At 44.5% G+C, this 17,086-nt stretch overlaps 1 protein-coding gene across 2 annotated transcripts in view; it reads right to left on the minus strand.

The window, feature by feature from the left end:
• The window catches only part of LOC147444958 (uncharacterized), a 42,800-nt gene extending 26,094 nt beyond the window's left edge, over positions 1 to 16,706 (minus strand). Inside the window, exons 1-3 of one of the 2 annotated variants that reach the window (XM_086527971.1) lie at positions 16,553 to 16,706; positions 16,339 to 16,411; positions 16,220 to 16,254 (exon numbers count right to left, since the gene is read on the minus strand). In XM_086527971.1, coding sequence (XP_086384097.1) covers positions 16,220 to 16,254; positions 16,339 to 16,411; positions 16,553 to 16,652 — 208 coding nt within the window. In that variant the 5' untranslated portion in view covers positions 16,653 to 16,706. The remainder of the gene's footprint in view (positions 1 to 16,219; positions 16,255 to 16,338; positions 16,412 to 16,552) is intronic. The other variant, XM_086527970.1, reaches the window with a different exon arrangement.
• Positions 16,707 to 17,086: the final 380 nt, after the last annotated feature.

The following is a 17,086-nucleotide window of genomic DNA, read 5'->3' on the forward strand; positions in this document are numbered from 1 at the left end:
GTTGAAGACTATTTGATCAAACAAAGGCGGGGAGTTTACCTCCAATGCTTTCATTCAGTTTTGTGCGGACCACGGCATTAAGCGCAAGCTTGTGAATACCGGATCACCTTCAGAGAATGGAGTTGTGGTGCGAGAGAATAGGACAATAGTAGAAATGGCACGGACCATGCTTGAGCATCGAGATTTGCCGAAGTCTTTATGGGCAGAGGCAATTGCGACGGCTGTCCATTCCATAAACCGATCTCCAACCTCTTCAATTCCTAAGAAGACCCCATTTGAAGCCTATTTTGGTAAGAAGCCCAACATCTCCCACTTTCGGATTTTATGAGCCATGCCTATGTCCAAGTACCGAAGGAGAAAAAAGGAAAGTTTGACCCAAAGTCCCGGAGAATGATTTTTGTCTGCTATAACTCTCTTTTCGAGGGATATCGACTCTTCAAAGAAAACAGATGTTGTACTTAGTCGTGATGTTGTCTTTGACGAGATTTTACCTTCAGAGACGGCTTCCGCTCCCAAGTCTTCCACGACTACCCCCGATTTACCGATACTCGAAGACCCTGATTTTGATTTGCCTCTTGATGAACCCTCTTCTCTTACCCCTATTCCTCAGGCTTCGGAGGAGAATGCACCCATTCCAGATAATGCAGATGGCAGTGGTTCTCACCATAGTGCAAAGTTAGGCCAGATATACCAGTAGCTCCTCCCTTGGGGAACAAGTCAGACAAGTTGCCGAAGTGGTTATTGGAGACTTTGCGTGTCACCAGCGTGTGACTACTATCTATCCTTTTTGTTGATTTCTTTCTTATTATCTATTTACTTTCACTTTTTGGAAACACCCCTCGGGAAATCTAACTGCCCTGCATTGCATAGCTAGTGTGGAACTGTCTAGAGGGAGTCCAGGCCTGAGGGCAAGAGAGCACTAAGGTTGGACAAGGACTATGGTTAGCCAAGTGGGGTCATTGACTAGCCAAAGTGGAATCCTTTGCTACAGAGGCTACATTTCAGTTTTGGATGTGGCCACAGTGTACAAAGAGGGTCGGATGACCTAGAAAGATATAATGGCAGCATCTCCTAAAATTTAGGGAACTGCTATTTTGGGACCTGAAAATGTCTTCGCGTCATTACGTGCAGTTTGACATGGGGATCATTTTGTTACTCTGTGGCCAAGTCAACAGAGGCTGCAGGTGAGATATTTTTAGACCCGAGGGTCTAAAGCGGGAAAATGCACAAATGAGTGACACTTGGCACTCTGAGGCCAGTTTACTACTTATAGAGAAGGCAAAAACGTGATTTATAGCTGGGAGGCTCATTTTGCAAGTCTCTGTCACAGGTTAAGAGCTATGGAGTGCTTGCTTTCCCTCTTATGCACAGTGCGGTGCCAGGAGTGATGCCCTGCACGCTACGCACTGCCCTCTCTCTCCCCTTTGGCAGTATGTTATGCCCCTCTAGTGGGCTCTTCATTTGACCAATGTACAGTTGTGTGGGTTCATGCGCGATTGCCGAGGCAAGAGCCTCTTGCACAGGTACTGGATTAGCTAGCGGCTAATCCCCCCGCAGGTACAGGTGAATTCGGAGAGGTTTCACGCCAGAAATCTCGTCCGATTCAAAGGGCAAGTAGCCCTACAGGTGCGGGAGCTCGAGGACTTGCTAGGGATGCGACCGGCACGCGAAACGGAGCCCGAAACAGTGAATTACAGCCTGCTGTGTATTTTTGCAGGTTTAGGGTTTTGGCCCTAAACGGACCCTAATACCCCCAGGAGGTTCGGGGACGCAAGGGGACCGCTGTACAGGCGATCTGGCGCATTTTCAGGGCTGAAAACAGAGAATTCAGCGTGCTGCAGATTCTCGCCAGGTTTTGCAAAGTGCCCGTATGCGTCGGGAAAGTCAGTCAATGCGTGGGAATACTGACCGTGAAGGGTTCTAGTACAGTTATGCTGCCGAAATCGGGCTGGAACAGTGGAAATTCAGCCGAGTTTGTGCGGGGCAGCTTGTAGGAACCACAGCGTTTATTCCCTCTTTTGAACAATAAAGAAATACCGAAAGGGGCGCCTAAGTTAGGGGCCAATCTGGTGTCTGTCTACTCATACAGGTGCAATCTAGCAGCCTGTATCCCTCTCCCCTTTGTTGTGTCTTGAAAGTACAGGTAAAATAGACGACTAATAATGGGTGAAAGCTAAATCAAGGTTTAAAGTAAAGTCTACCGCCCTTTTTGGATTGAACAGGCCGGTTTCATGGTTCCATCGACGGGATTAAATCACTTTTTCCCATAGAAGTGAGCCTTGGGCAGTTTTGGACTTGAAGACACAGGGGATCATAGACCAGACACAGGGAATTGCAATTATGGCTGACAGACCAGATGATGTGACTGAAGAGGTTTCCTCTTCACAGGGTCAACAGACACATGAAGTGGGTGAGTCCTTAAGACCACCACAGACTGATGATGATATATTCAGGACCCAGTTGGCTACTGCTGTGGCTATGTTCACACAAGTAATGCAGAATCCGAGGTTTTTAGCCTTTCTGCAACCTCCGGTTCCGTCTCAGCAAGTTGGGTCACTGGATCATATTCAAAAGCCTGTTAAGGCTCGAACACAGGTGATTCATACCGCACAGTCAATGGAAACACCTGTACACTTGACGGAGAACATGCAGTCTCCACAACGTATGCCTAAGGTGCAAGAACAGGTGGCTGAGATGCCAGTTTTTCAAGCTGTACCAATTCAGCCCGCCACCTTTCAGCAGCCTATAGCTGGTTCTAATGGGCAGGGAAGCAACTTACAGGCTATGCAACAGGTCTTCCCACCACCTTCAGTACACCCTGGCTATTTTGGAGGTGGATCGGTATTTCAGAGCATGGCTGGTCATGCACCTGGAAATCAGTTTTATACGCCAGGAACAGTGTTTGGGGGTGCTCAAACGATGATGCCTAACCCCATGTACAGTGTCATGGGTATGCAACCAGGGTTTCAAAGCACTCAGGGACAATTTGGGATGCCACAAGCAAATTTTGGTATGGCTGGAATTACAAATCAGCAGCCAAATATGGCATTTCCAGGTCAAGTTAATAGCGGCCAAGGAACACAGATGAACCCTAATAGTGTTCCCATGTTTCAGTCACTTCCATATGACAATTTAACGCCGCTGGAGAGGCCAACTCCGTACAAAGAAGGTGGCAAAGGTGTGTCATTCACGACCTTTACAGGGTTTGATGACAGGAAGAAGGCTCTTTCATTCCTCCAGCAGTTTGACAAGGCCTATGCAGGGGGAAACTTTACAGAGGCTTCAAAGGTCCGCAAGGCAGCCACTTTCTTGACAGGGAATGCGGGACAATGGTGGACAACTTTATTGCTTCAAGGGCAAGCTCCGTCCACATGGATTTACTTCAAGCAGATTTTTGCAGCTGCATGGTTATCTGATGATTTCGAAGCAGATGTCATGACAGAATGGCACCAGCTAAATGCTGCCACTTGCAGAAATCTGGATGATTACAATCGGAAGTTTTGGAAAGCTCTACTTCCAGTAACTTCCTATAGGTTTGTGCCATTGACAGAACAGATTGAAAAATACTGTTGTGGCCTACCTAAAGGATTGAGAAAGTACTGTACGAAGACAAAAGTCACTACTTTGACGCAGCTCATCGAGGTAGCAAACACTGGCAATGGTTTGCTCAAGGGAGAAGATTGTGAATTTAACACTGGCGTCAAGGCAGGATCAGGCAAGAAAAATTCAGCCAAGAAGCACGTTCCCAATGAGGCTCCTAAAGGGACTCAGGAGTCGGCCAACGCAGGGAAAGACAAAGCTACGGCTGAATCAGAAAAAGGACCAGCAAAGAAATGGAAAAGACGTTTTCCTCGCAAGTCAGAAGAGCAAAAGAAGGTCCTGAGGACAGAGAACAAATGCTTTATATGTGAGCAGCCTGGCCACATTGCTTACAACTGTCCTACAAAGAAAAGGCCAGCTGATTCTGAAGACAAGGAGGACAGGAAGGGAAAGAAGCCCATGGCTGGTCTAGTGCCAGATATGGTGGGCGACAAGCCAAATTCAGATGCAAGTGAGCTTTGCAGAGCATGGGGAAAGGTCAGGGATCAAACAGTGCTTATCTTCTTTGATCCAGGTGCCAAAGCCAACTTCATTTCCCCAGAATTGGCTTCAAAGTTGGGAATCAGACCTGAAGAGATGGGGTATACAGCAGAGGCAGGTTTGGCATGTCCTGGCCATACAGAGGCTGTGACACCCATCATTGGAAAGTTGCGTCTACATATCCAGTCCTATGTAGATGCTGAAGAATTTTACATCATGCCACTGGACGGATGTGATGTGTTGTTAGGTATTCCTTGGTTGTTTCGTGTACAGGGAATCATGGATGCCTACAACAAAAAGATCACTGTACAGAGCAGGGGAAAGACTCACATTCTGGATGTAAAGCTTAAAGGGGAGTCTATTCCTACTGTATCAGCTTCTGCTATTACTTCTGTAATGAAAAAGCATCTTTTTGCGTACTTGGTTTTTGCACGTGAAGTGTCAGATTGTGATGAATCAAATTTATCTGTGCTAGATAAAGAAAGGTCAATGTTTTTACAACAGTATAGTGACTGTTTCTCCGATTCATTACCATCTCAATTACCGCCAGAGAGACCCGAGGACCATGCGATAGATTTGGTGCCAGGCAGTAGCCCACCAAATAAGCCTCCGTACAGGGTTAGTGCGGCTCAGCAGAAAGAGATAATGGGCCAAGTACAGGAGCTGTTAGAAAAGGGGCTGATTCAGCCCAGTTCATCTCCATTCTGTTCTCCAGTATTGTTGGTGCAGAAAAAGGATGGCTCATGGCGTATGTGCATCGACTACCGTGCACTGAACAAGAATACCATCAAGAATAGGTTCCCTATACCTAGAATTGATGATATTATGGACAAATTAGAAGGAGCAGCTATGTTTAGCAGGATAGATCTAAAGAGTGGGTATCATCAGATCCGCATTAGATCAGAGGATGTGCACAAGACTGCTTTTAGAACGACGTTTGGCCTTTACGAATTTTTAGTGATGCCCTTTGGTCTCACAAATGCTCCTGCTACGTTCAATAGGATGATGGACAGAATTTTCCGTCCACACCAGCAGTTTGTTGGTACATTCTTTGATGACATGATAGTCTACTCAAAGAATGAAGAGGAGCATAGGCATCACTTGGCCATTGTGTTCAAAGAGCTACGCAGTCATAGGTTGCTCATCAATGCAAAGAAAAGTGAGTTTTTTCTGGAAGAGATTCACTTTCTGGGACACATTGTCTCAAAGGATGGTGTCAGAATGGATCCTGCAAAAGTTGAAGCGATCAAGTCATGGCCAAATTTGAAGACGGTGCATGATGTCCGAAGCTTCTTGGGACTATGCTCCTATTACAGAAGGTTTATCCGAAATTTCGCTGAGATTGCTTCACCTTTACATGCTCTTCAAAAGAAGGCAGTCACCTTTAGATGGACACAAAAAGAGATTTCAGCTTTTAATCTCTTAAAGGAAAAGATGACTTCGGATCCAGTCATTGTGTTGCCAGATCTTAGGAAGTCATTTGTTGTCCAGTGTGATGCCTGCGGTAGTAGCATTGGTGCTGTGCTAATGCAAGATGGCAGGGTAGTAGCCTATGAGAGCAGAATTTTGCAAGGGCCAGAGATGACCATGCAGGTCTATGAGAAAGAGTTACTGGCTGTGATTCATGCGCTCTTAAGTTGGAAACACTACCTGCTAGGTGCAGACTTTGTTGTCCAAACGGACCATCAGACCTTGCGATACTTCTTGACACAGACAAAGTTATCTGAGAAGCATATGCGATGGGCAAATATCTTGTCCATGTTCCATTTTCAGATTGTGCATGTGGAAGGCAAGAAGAACGTTGTGGCTGATGCCTTGTCAAGGAAGCCACAAATTTCAGCTGTGTCGATTCCTTATCATCATGAACTTGATGATATGAGAGAACAGTATGCAAATGATGAAGATTTTGCAAGGGTCTTCGAGCAACTAATGGATGGACAACGTCATGAACACTATCTTCTTAAAGACGGGTTCATGATGATGCATGGCAGATTGTGTGTCACAAAGCCATTGCGACGCAAAGTTATGGAAGAGAGTCATGTCCCACCGTATGCAGGGCATCGTGGTATCGATGCTACAGTGAAAGCGGTTGAGACATTCTTCTATTGGCCTACATTGAGAAGGGATGTGGATGCCTTTGTGCGAGAATGCCTAATATGCCAAAAGGTCAAGTTTGACAGGCAAAAGGCACCAGGGTTATTGCAACCACTACCTATTCCAGATAAACCATGGGAAAGTATTGCTATGGATTTTATCTTTGATCTTCCAAGAACGCAGACAGGAAATGATGGTATTTGGACCATTATTTGCAGATTCAGCAAACAGGCTCATTTTATTCCTGTCAGGAAGAAGATAAAGCCAGATCAGATGGCACGCTTGTTTATGAGCAATATTTTCAAGTATCATGGCATGCCACAGTCGATTATTAGCGACCGTGATCCACGCATGACAAGTTTGTTCTGGAGAGGCTTGTTTGAGAATATGGGTACCACGCTCAAATTCTCTTCGTCATTTCATCCTCAAACAGATGGACAGTCAGAAGAGGCAAATTCTACTGTCCTAGATCTGCTGAAGTGCTATGTGTCAGAGCATAAAGGAAAGTGGGAGCAGTATTTGCCATTGGTGGAGTATGCATACAATAATACAGTGCATTCATCAACTGGCAAGGCACCTTTTGAGATAGTTGAAGGTGGCAAGAAAGTTCCTCCCATACTGCATACAAAGGACAAGATATTTGAAGCAGATAAGTATGTTCAAGACATGGATGAAATGTACAAGAAGGTCAAAGTGGCCTTAGAAAGAACTCAGGCAAAGCAAAAGAAAGCAGCTGATCGTCACCGTCGTGAAGTGGTATATTCACTTGGTGATTGGGTGCTTCTACGGTTTGAAAAGGCAAGGTTAAAGAAGATGAAGGGCAAGGAAAGACTGTTTCCAAAGCTCAGCATGCGTTACTATGGGCCTTTTCAAGTGTGCGACATAATCAGTGATGTTGCATATAGGCTGAAATTGCCTGACAGTTGGAAGATTCACAATGCGTTTCATGTGAGTCTTCTCAGACCCTATGTGGGTGATGTGCCAGAAGCTATTCCAGCTGAAGATCAGCCGGAAGTCGAGGAACTTGACGAGATCTTGGTCCCTGAACAGATTTTGGCACACAAAGAAAGGAAAGTGAAAGGCAAGGTTGCCAGGCGTTACTTGGTAAAGTTCAGAAACTATCCACCAATGGATGCTAAGTGGATGGAAGAAGGTGAACTTGCAGAGTCACCAACTGTGTTATCACTTTACCTGGAAGCCTTCGATTTGCAACCTACCTTGACCCCTTGAGTTTCAAAGCTACATGGATTGTCAGTGTGACAATGGCTTCTGAAACAAATGATGTACATGGTATTTAAAGTGAGCTCAAATCAAATACTTGTTACATGAATGTTAGAGCTGTACAGATTGTCAGTTTGGCAATTGCTCTTATGGAATGTCCAAAAGTTTGGTTAGTGCTATAGAAGTGAGTATTTCTTGTCAGTTTGTCAAGGATACAGTGATTGCTTCTATTGAAGAGTACATGTGTAACTGCATTCTTAAACTGTCGGTTTGGGTATGCTTGAAAGTGTTACGGGATCCAACGTGTACTATAAGACAGTGGCAAAATGTGCAGCTACCATTTTGTCATTGGAAAGTTAGTGACTCAAAGCAATGGCAGAGTGCGAAGCTACCACTATGTCATTGGGACAGGGTTCACACGCAGGCAATACATGAGTCGACGAGGTGTTGAATCCACCAGGGTTGACAATGAGCATGTATGTGTCGTATATGTGTCGACAGGTGTTGAATACATCAGTGTTGACAGTAAGCATGTACGACATAGATGCAAACGAGGACGTTTGAGATTTCAGGAGGGGGGTATGTCACCAGCGTGTGACTACTATCTATCCTTTTTGTTGATTTCTTTCTTATTATCTATTTACTTTCACTTTTTGGAAACACCCCTCGGGAAATCTAACTGCCCTGCATTGCATAGCTAGTGTGGAACTGTCTAGAGGGAGTCCAGGCCTGAGGGCAAGAGAGCACTAAGGTTGGACAAGGACTATGGTTAGCCAAGTGGGGTCATTGACTAGCCAAAGTGGAATCCTTTGCTACAGAGGCTACATTTCAGTTTTGGATGTGGCCACAGTGTACAAAGAGGGTCGGATGACCTAGAAAGATATAATGGCAGCATCTCCTAAAATTTAGGGAACTGCTATTTTGGGACCTGAAAATGTCTTCGCGTCATTACGTGCAGTTTGACATGGGGATCATTTTGTTACTCTGTGGCCAAGTCAACAGAGGCTGCAGGTGAGATATTTTTAGACCCGAGGGTCTAAAGCGGGAAAATGCACAAATGAGTGACACTTGGCACTCTGAGGCCAGTTTACTACTTATAGAGAAGGCAAAAACGTGATTTATAGCTGGGAGGCTCATTTTGCAAGTCTCTGTCACAGGTTAAGAGCTATGGAGTGCTTGCTTTCCCTCTTATGCACAGTGCGGTGCCAGGAGTGATGCCCTGCACGCTACGCACTGCCCTCTCTCTCCCCTTTGGCAGTATGTTATGCCCCTCTAGTGGGCTCTTCATTTGACCAATGTACAGTTGTGTGGGTTCATGCGCGATTGCCGAGGCAAGAGCCTCTTGCACAGGTACTGGATTAGCTAGCGGCTAATCCCCCCGCAGGTACAGGTGAATTCGGAGAGGTTTCACGCCAGAAATCTCGTCCGATTCAAAGGGCAAGTAGCCCTACAGGTGCGGGAGCTCGAGGACTTGCTAGGGATGCGACCGGCACGCGAAACGGAGCCCGAAACAGTGAATTACAGCCTGCTGTGTATTTTTGCAGGTTTAGGGTTTTGGCCCTAAACGGACCCTAATACCCCCAGGAGGTTCGGGGACGCAAGGGGACCGCTGTACAGGCGATCTGGCGCATTTTCAGGGCTGAAAACAGAGAATTCAGCGTGCTGCAGATTCTCGCCAGGTTTTGCAAAGTGCCCGTATGCGTCGGGAAAGTCAGTCAATGCGTGGGAATACTGACCGTGAAGGGTTCTAGTACAGTTATGCTGCCGAAATCGGGCTGGAACAGTGGAAATTCAGCCGAGTTTGTGCGGGGCAGCTTGTAGGAACCACAGCGTTTATTCCCTCTTTTGAACAATAAAGAAATACCGAAAGGGGCGCCTAAGTTAGGGGCCAATCTGGTGTCTGTCTACTCATACAGGTGCAATCTAGCAGCCTGTATCCCTCTCCCCTTTGTTGTGTCTTGAAAGTACAGGTAAAATAGACGACTAATAATGGGTGAAAGCTAAATCAAGGTTTAAAGTAAAGTCTACCGCCCTTTTTGGATTGAACAGGCCGGTTTCATTGCGAGATTCAGCAACTTCAGACTTCCCACCCGATTGGCGTGAAGCCAGTACTACACAACGATCTCAGTGACTTCGACTTGCTAAGGTGGATGAGACCTTGTTACAGGTGAACTATGCTTTGATGTCTACAGTGATCAAGGACACAGATCCTCTTATAGTTGAGGAGGCACTTTCACAACCAAAGTGGAAGTTGGACATGCAGAAAAAACTTGATTCCATCAAGAAGAAGAACACTTGGTGAAGGAAGCAATAGAGCTCCTACTGCTAGCGATGTGTAACAAACTGTTGACGTGTCAAAGCCCTGAAGAAGGGGGCCAACTTGCAGATGTCGGCCGAGGGGCCTAAACCCTAAGAAGAACAAGTAACAGAAGAAGTCCTACCAACTTATGGGGACCCCGTTCGATGGGGCCCCAAGTGACAAAGGATTAAAATAAAGCAGGACCCGCACACACGCAAAAAAAACTGATGACGTGGCAGATTTCCGAAAATTGCACTGACATGATGACGTGGCAAGCTATACGGATTTCCGCGTTTTGCGCTAGCTAATGACGTGGCAACTGTACGGATTTTCGTATATTACGCTCGCAGCTTTTGGCATTGCTTTTGGGACCAGAAGCTTTCGAGTTTTGAAGGCTTTACACTGTAACTACTTTTCAAGCCAAGGGCCTTTAAATATGAGGTTAGGGCTCATTCTCAAGCATGCTTCCTGGAGAAGGTGCAGAGTCTGGAGTACCGGCTTGTACTGTGTTGATGCAATATAAAGAAATACCGAAACGGGCGCCAAGGTTTGGGGCCAATACTCTCTGGGGTCGAATTCCGCCACTCTGTGTCGCGCTGTCGTCTCTCTCTCTCTCTCAGTTCTGTTTTTATTGAAGTGTTAAAAGTCTATCCAATCTGTTCTTTTCTATTGGCACGTGGTGCCCGTCTTGTGACACGATGACTCTTGCCGCTGTAGACGAGAGCGTAGGAGAGAGAGAGAGAGAGAGAGAGAGAGAGAGAGAGAGAGAGAGAGAGAGAGAGAGAGAGAGAGAGAGAGATGCAGGATGGGTTCGCGTGGCTGTACGGCACGCTATTCGATATGTTTTTGTTATTATATTTAGGGTACATTATGGAGGGTCACTTAAGTGACCCTAGGGGTGGTTCACACCCCAAGTTATAAGTGACTATATAAAATAATACACACAAGTATACAAGGGTGGCCAGAGGGCCTTTAGACCCCACAACCTCCCACTTAAAGGCCCGATGTGGTACCTTTAAGTAACTCCCACTAAGTGCAAGCAATGCTGATGTTGTGTCTTAGTGAGAACATCTGCGGGATGATCCTGTGTTTTGACCTTTGTCAATGTGACAAGGCCATCTTCCAGCACCTGGCGTATAAAATGGTACCGCACATCAATGTGTTTGGTACGAGCATGGAACATGGCATTTTTAGCCACGCATACTGCACTCTGACTATCACAACCAATCACTGGAGCATGAGCGGGAAGACCAAAAGTCCTCACAAGACGACCAAGCCAAATAGCTTCTTTTGAAGCGGAAATATATTAAGCCTTTGTAGTGCTCAATGCAACAATCTTTTGCAATCTTGAACACCAAGAAATAGCTCCACTAGCCAATGTAAAGACATAACCACTCGTAGATTTCTGAGTGTCAAGATCACTTGCCATGTCCGAATCACAAAATCCCCGCATAGACAATGTACCCTTTCCATAACATATGCATGTGTCTTGTGTACCTTTCAACTTCAAGTACCTGAAAATGCTTTTCACTGCCTCCCAATGTGGTTTGCCAGGGTTAGAAAAAAACCTGCTAACAACTCCCACTGCATAAGCAATATCTGGTCGTGTAGCAACCATGGCATACATCAAAGACCCACAAGCTAATGCATTAGGAATACCTTTCATAGCATGGGTAGCTGCAACATCTTTTGGGCAGTCATGCTTGCTAAGCTTTGTGTGTGGTGGTAACGGCATACCAAGAGGCTTAGCATCAACTATATTAAATCTCTCAAGTACCTTTTTGATGTACCCGTCTTGAGAAAGGAATAAAAGACGCTTCTTTCTATCCCTTGCAATGCGCATACCCAAAATATGTTCAGCTACACCCAAATCTTTCATAGAGAAAGCTGAATTTAACTCCTTTTTCAAAGCATTCAAAGTTTCCTTATGCTTGCCTGCAATCAGCATATCATCCACATAGAGGACTAGCACAATAAGACTACCATCAAGAGCCTTTTTGGTGTAAAGACAGTAATCTGCATGACTACGTTAAACCCATGGTTGAGCATAAAAGTAACAAACTTTTTGTATCATTGCCTAGGGGCTTCAGTCCATACAAGCTGCGTTTTAGTTTGCATACCAAATGCTCTTTCCCTCGAATGACAAAGCCCTCAGGCTGCAACATGTATACCTCCTCATCCAAGTCACCATGTAAGAAAGCAGTAATTACATCCATTTGATCCAACTCCAAATCCAAGAGAGCACATAAGGCAAACAAAACCCGGAGCGTAGTCATCTTCACCACAAGTGAATAGATCTCTTGGAAGTCTATGCCTTCCTTCTGTGCATAACCTTTAGCAACCAAACGTGCTTTGTACTTTGGTTTGTCATCAACACATTTGACCTTATAAACCCACTTGTTAGGAATAGCCTTCCTACCTTTGGGCAAAGGTTCAAGCTCCCATGTATTGTTTGCATACAATGACTGCATCCCAGATTTCATAGCAAGCTCCCACTTACTTTTGTCTTCACAAGACTGGGCCTCTTTATATGTAAGATGCTCCCCCCTTCATCTGTCAACAAAATGCAATCCATAGATGGTTGAAACCTCTGTGGTTGCCTTCTAACACGTGTAGACCTTCTCACTCAATGATCTGCATCAACTGGTATTGGGTCTACATCGTCTGGAATGTGCACACCATAAGTGGCGGCTGATTTTCAGCATTACCTCGCTGCTATAATTCATTTTCAGCATGCCGGTCATGTGGTATAATCTGTCCATTGTCTTCTGGCAATTGCACAATAGGTTGCTGCTAATTTTCACTATCAAAACGAGTCGAATTTTCAGCCAAAGGTGGCTTTATGGCTGGCTGATTTTGCTGAAACTTGACCTTCTTTTTGTCAATGTCTACATGTATAGCATTTTTCAGCAATTTAACCTCATTGAAAACTACATCTCGGCTGCGTATTATCTTCCTATACGGAGGAATCCAAACTCAGTAACCCATCTCTCCCTTATCTCCATATCCCATGAAGATGCCCTTGATAGATTTCATGTCAAGTTTGGTCCTCTGATCAGGTACATGCATAAATGCATCGCAACCAAAGACTCATAAATGGTCATATGAAGCCAGTTTGCCACACCAAACCTCTTCAGGGATGCAATTATCTAACGCACGATTCGGAGAGCGATTGTGCACATAAACTGCAGTTTTAAGAGCCTCTCCCCAAAACTCTCGAGGGAGATTAGTTGTGGACAACATGCATCTCACTCTCTCACAAATTGTGCGATTATATCTTTTCAACCACACCATTAGATGATGGATTATAAGAGGCTGTCAATTCTCGCTTAATACCACACAGCTCACAAAAATTGTTAAACTCACGTGATACATACTCTCCTCGATTATCCATCCTAATAGCTTTTAACTTCAAGCCCTTTTGTGTGGTCACAAATGCATGAAACTTTTTGAATGAGTCAAGTACATCACTTTTACTTTTTAGTACATACACCCATGTCTTTCTACTGTGATCATCAATGAAAGACACAAAGTACCGTGCACCTCCATGTGCTTTCACAAGCATAGTGCAAACATCAGAATGTACTAAATCAAGAACATGCAATTTGCGAGACACCGAAGGAATAAGAGAACTTCACTTGCTTTCCATAGATGCAATCATTACAAAAATCAAGGCCAGGGCCTTTTACATCAAACTTCCCCAAAGAGGAGAGAACATCAAGCCCTTTTTCACTCATATGGCCAAGCCTTTTGTGCCAAAGCTCCTTGTGAGAATGAACTTCAGCTACAGCCAAAAACTTGTCAGGTAATGCCTTGCAATGCTGCTCCAGCAAGAAGCAGTGTACCAAACAGTTGTTAGGAGAACCTGGTTCACAATCAAGGCTCTGTCCGCAAGAGAGAGATGCATAGACGACCAATGACAAAGCTTCCTCCTAACTGACTGTAGAACTGGCTCAAATTGCTGATCCGACGATACATCGATGCCAACCTGAAAGCCCAAGTAATGACATGACTGTCCAGGAGCCAGCCAAGTAAACACATCCTCCACACCCCATTGTGGAGCTTCATCAACACCAATTAGAAACCAACCGATTTATTCCAATTGATAAGAGCTCCACTTGCATACAAAAAACAGTAAGAGCATCCTGCAATGCATCCAACAAATGAGGTGCATACTGAGAGCAAACCAAGGTATCATCTATGTACTCTTGATCCACTAAATCTGGTTCCCCTTGCACTGGCATGTGAAGACCGTGCAACAAAGGAGGTCTGCCACGCAAGTATAAAGACATAGCCTCTGCAAAGAACAAGAAAAAGTAAGGAGCCAAAGGACATCCCTATCGCACAGATCTCGAGAGGTGAAACCAGCGACCAATACGACCATCGATAGCAACTGCACTACCAGAAAATCTGAATAAGGAAGAAACCCCCATAATCCACCGTGTAGGAAAACGCATCCTCTGTAGCTTACCTTCTAGAAAACCCCAATCCACACGATCATGGGCCTTCTCGAAGTCAAGAAGTATAAGATAGAGTGTGACAAATCAAATCCCAATGTACTAGAAAAAATTGGTAGGTCAATCCATCATCCCCTGGACAAGAGGCACCATCAATGCCACGCACCGCATCATGCATCTCCTGTAGTGAGAATAGAGCTAATAGAATCATGCTCATATCCATTGTAACTACATCCTGCACATAAGACCAAACCTCCTCTCTCGCTCTAGGATGGCAAGCGTAATCGGCTCTGTTGTAAACAAATGCTCATAATAGTCGGAAGCCAGAGCGAGCACTACATCTGGGTCTATATATAGAATGTCCTGGGTATCCCGCAATGCCCGTAAGGATGTCCCAAGCGACTGCTCTCGAAAATGTGCGAAAAAGTCTTTATTCATCCTATCAGCTTTAGAAATCCAAAAGGATACTGAAGCATGATAGGTGAAGTCAGACTTTTCCAGCTGAAGCTGAGTGAGTGTCTCTCTAGTGTCTGTTTCTCTATCTCCCAAGAATGCACCGCTTGGATAATCCTCAAGAAAACGCCGTATACAAGCAAGTCTATCTTGGAGCTACCGCTCACGTCGAAACAAATCTCTACGTCTCTCTCCTGCAACATGTCTATAGACATCTGATGATGCAGCATATAGACATCTAATGATGCAGCAACGCAAGAAGCAAGCTGTTGAGCCGGACCACATGCAGTAGGAACATCTACAGAGGGTCAACGAAGTATCCCGTAATACTGTATCCGGAATACGCGCTCCCCTGCAAAGCCCTGATGATGTCTAGAACTACAAAAGCAACGCGATAGGAGCGTGATCAGACAAAATTGTGGCTGGCCAAATGGTAATCGTGCCTCCCAATGAAGCAACCCATGTCCCAACATAAAATTGATCCAAGCGCTCAAGCAACCTGCCAGCTTGCCTCTGAAAACCCCAAGTAAAGTTTAAGGATTGGGAGGCGCGGCCAAAGGAAGAAACATGCCACACATCCTCCGCAGAAAGTGCAAACCATAATCGATCCCATGCCGAACCTTTAAGCTAAGATTTGTGAGTGCGCGCATGTGCGGAAGCGTGTGGGTGGGAGAGAGAGAGAGAGAGAGAGAGAGAGAGAGAGAGAGAGAGAGAGAGAGAGAGAGAGAGAGAGAGAGAGAGAGAGAGTATGATAAAGTAAGATAAACGCAATTCCAAAAACATAAAACAATTCTTCTATTACCCTTTTGCCCCACCTCTGGGGCAAGGCTTTCACCACCCCTATTCCCGTTCCCTACCCCATGTAACTATGGTTCAATCATCCCTAAGGCGGAGACCGTGCTAAAACCACATTCCATACACCAAGGGCCTGCTCCACATGACTATGATGGACGCGTCTCCTACATATGTCATCGTCATTGCTATGATACCTTTGAAGTAGAGAAAAACAAAAAACATGGCGACTAACACAAGAGAAAAAATTATGATGCTAAACTACATTACTGTTTTTTCTCAATATATTTCTCTGAATTGAGGTAGGTCTTGGACCTCTATTGGAATGGCAAAAATATTTGTAGTGCTACAACAAGTATAGTTCCAGTAGATTCAAAAAAGTGAGGTAAAGAATGTGACAGAGGAGAGAGAAGAGACAAACAAAATGTTTATCAAAAGTACACATATATTGGCTCTTTGTATGACAATAATCAACCAATAACTCAACCTAAATGTGATGTGCACATGAGACAAGAGGTTACTTGTGCAGTATGCAGACTAATAGCTTGAGGCAAGCCCTCACCCAAGAAAACTCAGAATAATAACTCAAAATGAGTTTGAAAGCTAAAAGATATATGAAACTTGCAATGCATAAATAGCCAATACAAGCATGCAATGCACCACAATTGCCACCACGTTGTGAGAACACATTTTCAACAAGATTTCCCAGCTAGAAACTAAATGAAGTGTATATCTGTCAAAAAGAAATTAAGGTAGACACACAAAGCTCTAAACTTAAAATGTTTTAAGATGTTTGTTAAATGCATAGAAGCCAAGAGCCTACCTATTCGGGCGGCCTTCCAGAAGAAGCCCCGAAATCTGACAAATGGAAGTGAACACATTATATGTTGAAGCTGTAAGGGTTAAACGCAAGTAATCAGATGTAAGAAATGCGAAGCATACCCAGTTTGATGTTCAAGAATGGTTGGAAAGTGCATTTTTACATAAGTGCAGGTACAAATTCCCAGCAAGACCACTGTCAAGAAGGATTGGAAATTAAACAGTGCTGACTGCACAAGTTTAAACAGCTTCATTAGAATAGCAGAAACCTGTTGACAGCGTCCAATCGCTCTTTAAAGACAAAACTGAGGAAGAGGAAACAGCAGAGGGAGCTTACCATGTCTGCGGGACGTCGAAGCAATCGTTGCTCCCCGACTGCTACTATACGATCTAGATTTCTCAGTTAGAACTTTCGAAAGGGGCATGCATTGATGCATATCATTTTTTGGCCTGCTAAAGGCCTTAGTTCAATTCTAGTTGTGACACATGTGTCTTTGAAGAAAAAGACATTTATGTTTTGCTGGAAAACAAAGGAATAAATAGTGTATCCATAAGAGTTTGATCCACGATGTGATGCTAATGGAGAATAAGGAAAACAACAATGGCAACAATAAAAGAGTGACCACAAAGATGTAGTCCAGAGGGAAGAAAAAATCATGTCTTTTTTACAAATAAAAATTTGGGCACCGCCTAAAAGCTCAAACCTCAAGGTGAAGGTTAAACTATCACTATAGAGAAGTTGTGATGGAATTTAATGCACAATTGCCCTTCTCAAGGCACTTTTTAGGTCATGAAGGTCAAAATTTTCATTAGTATGTCATTAGAAGGGCTTGGTTCAAGATTTCCATTCTTAGGAGTAAAAAATAACATA

Source organism: Adiantum capillus-veneris, chromosome 13, assembly GCF_014529385.1.
Source record: "Adiantum capillus-veneris isolate H3 chromosome 13, ASM1452938v2, whole genome shotgun sequence".
Taxonomy (NCBI): domain Eukaryota; kingdom Viridiplantae; phylum Streptophyta; class Polypodiopsida; order Polypodiales; family Pteridaceae; genus Adiantum; species Adiantum capillus-veneris.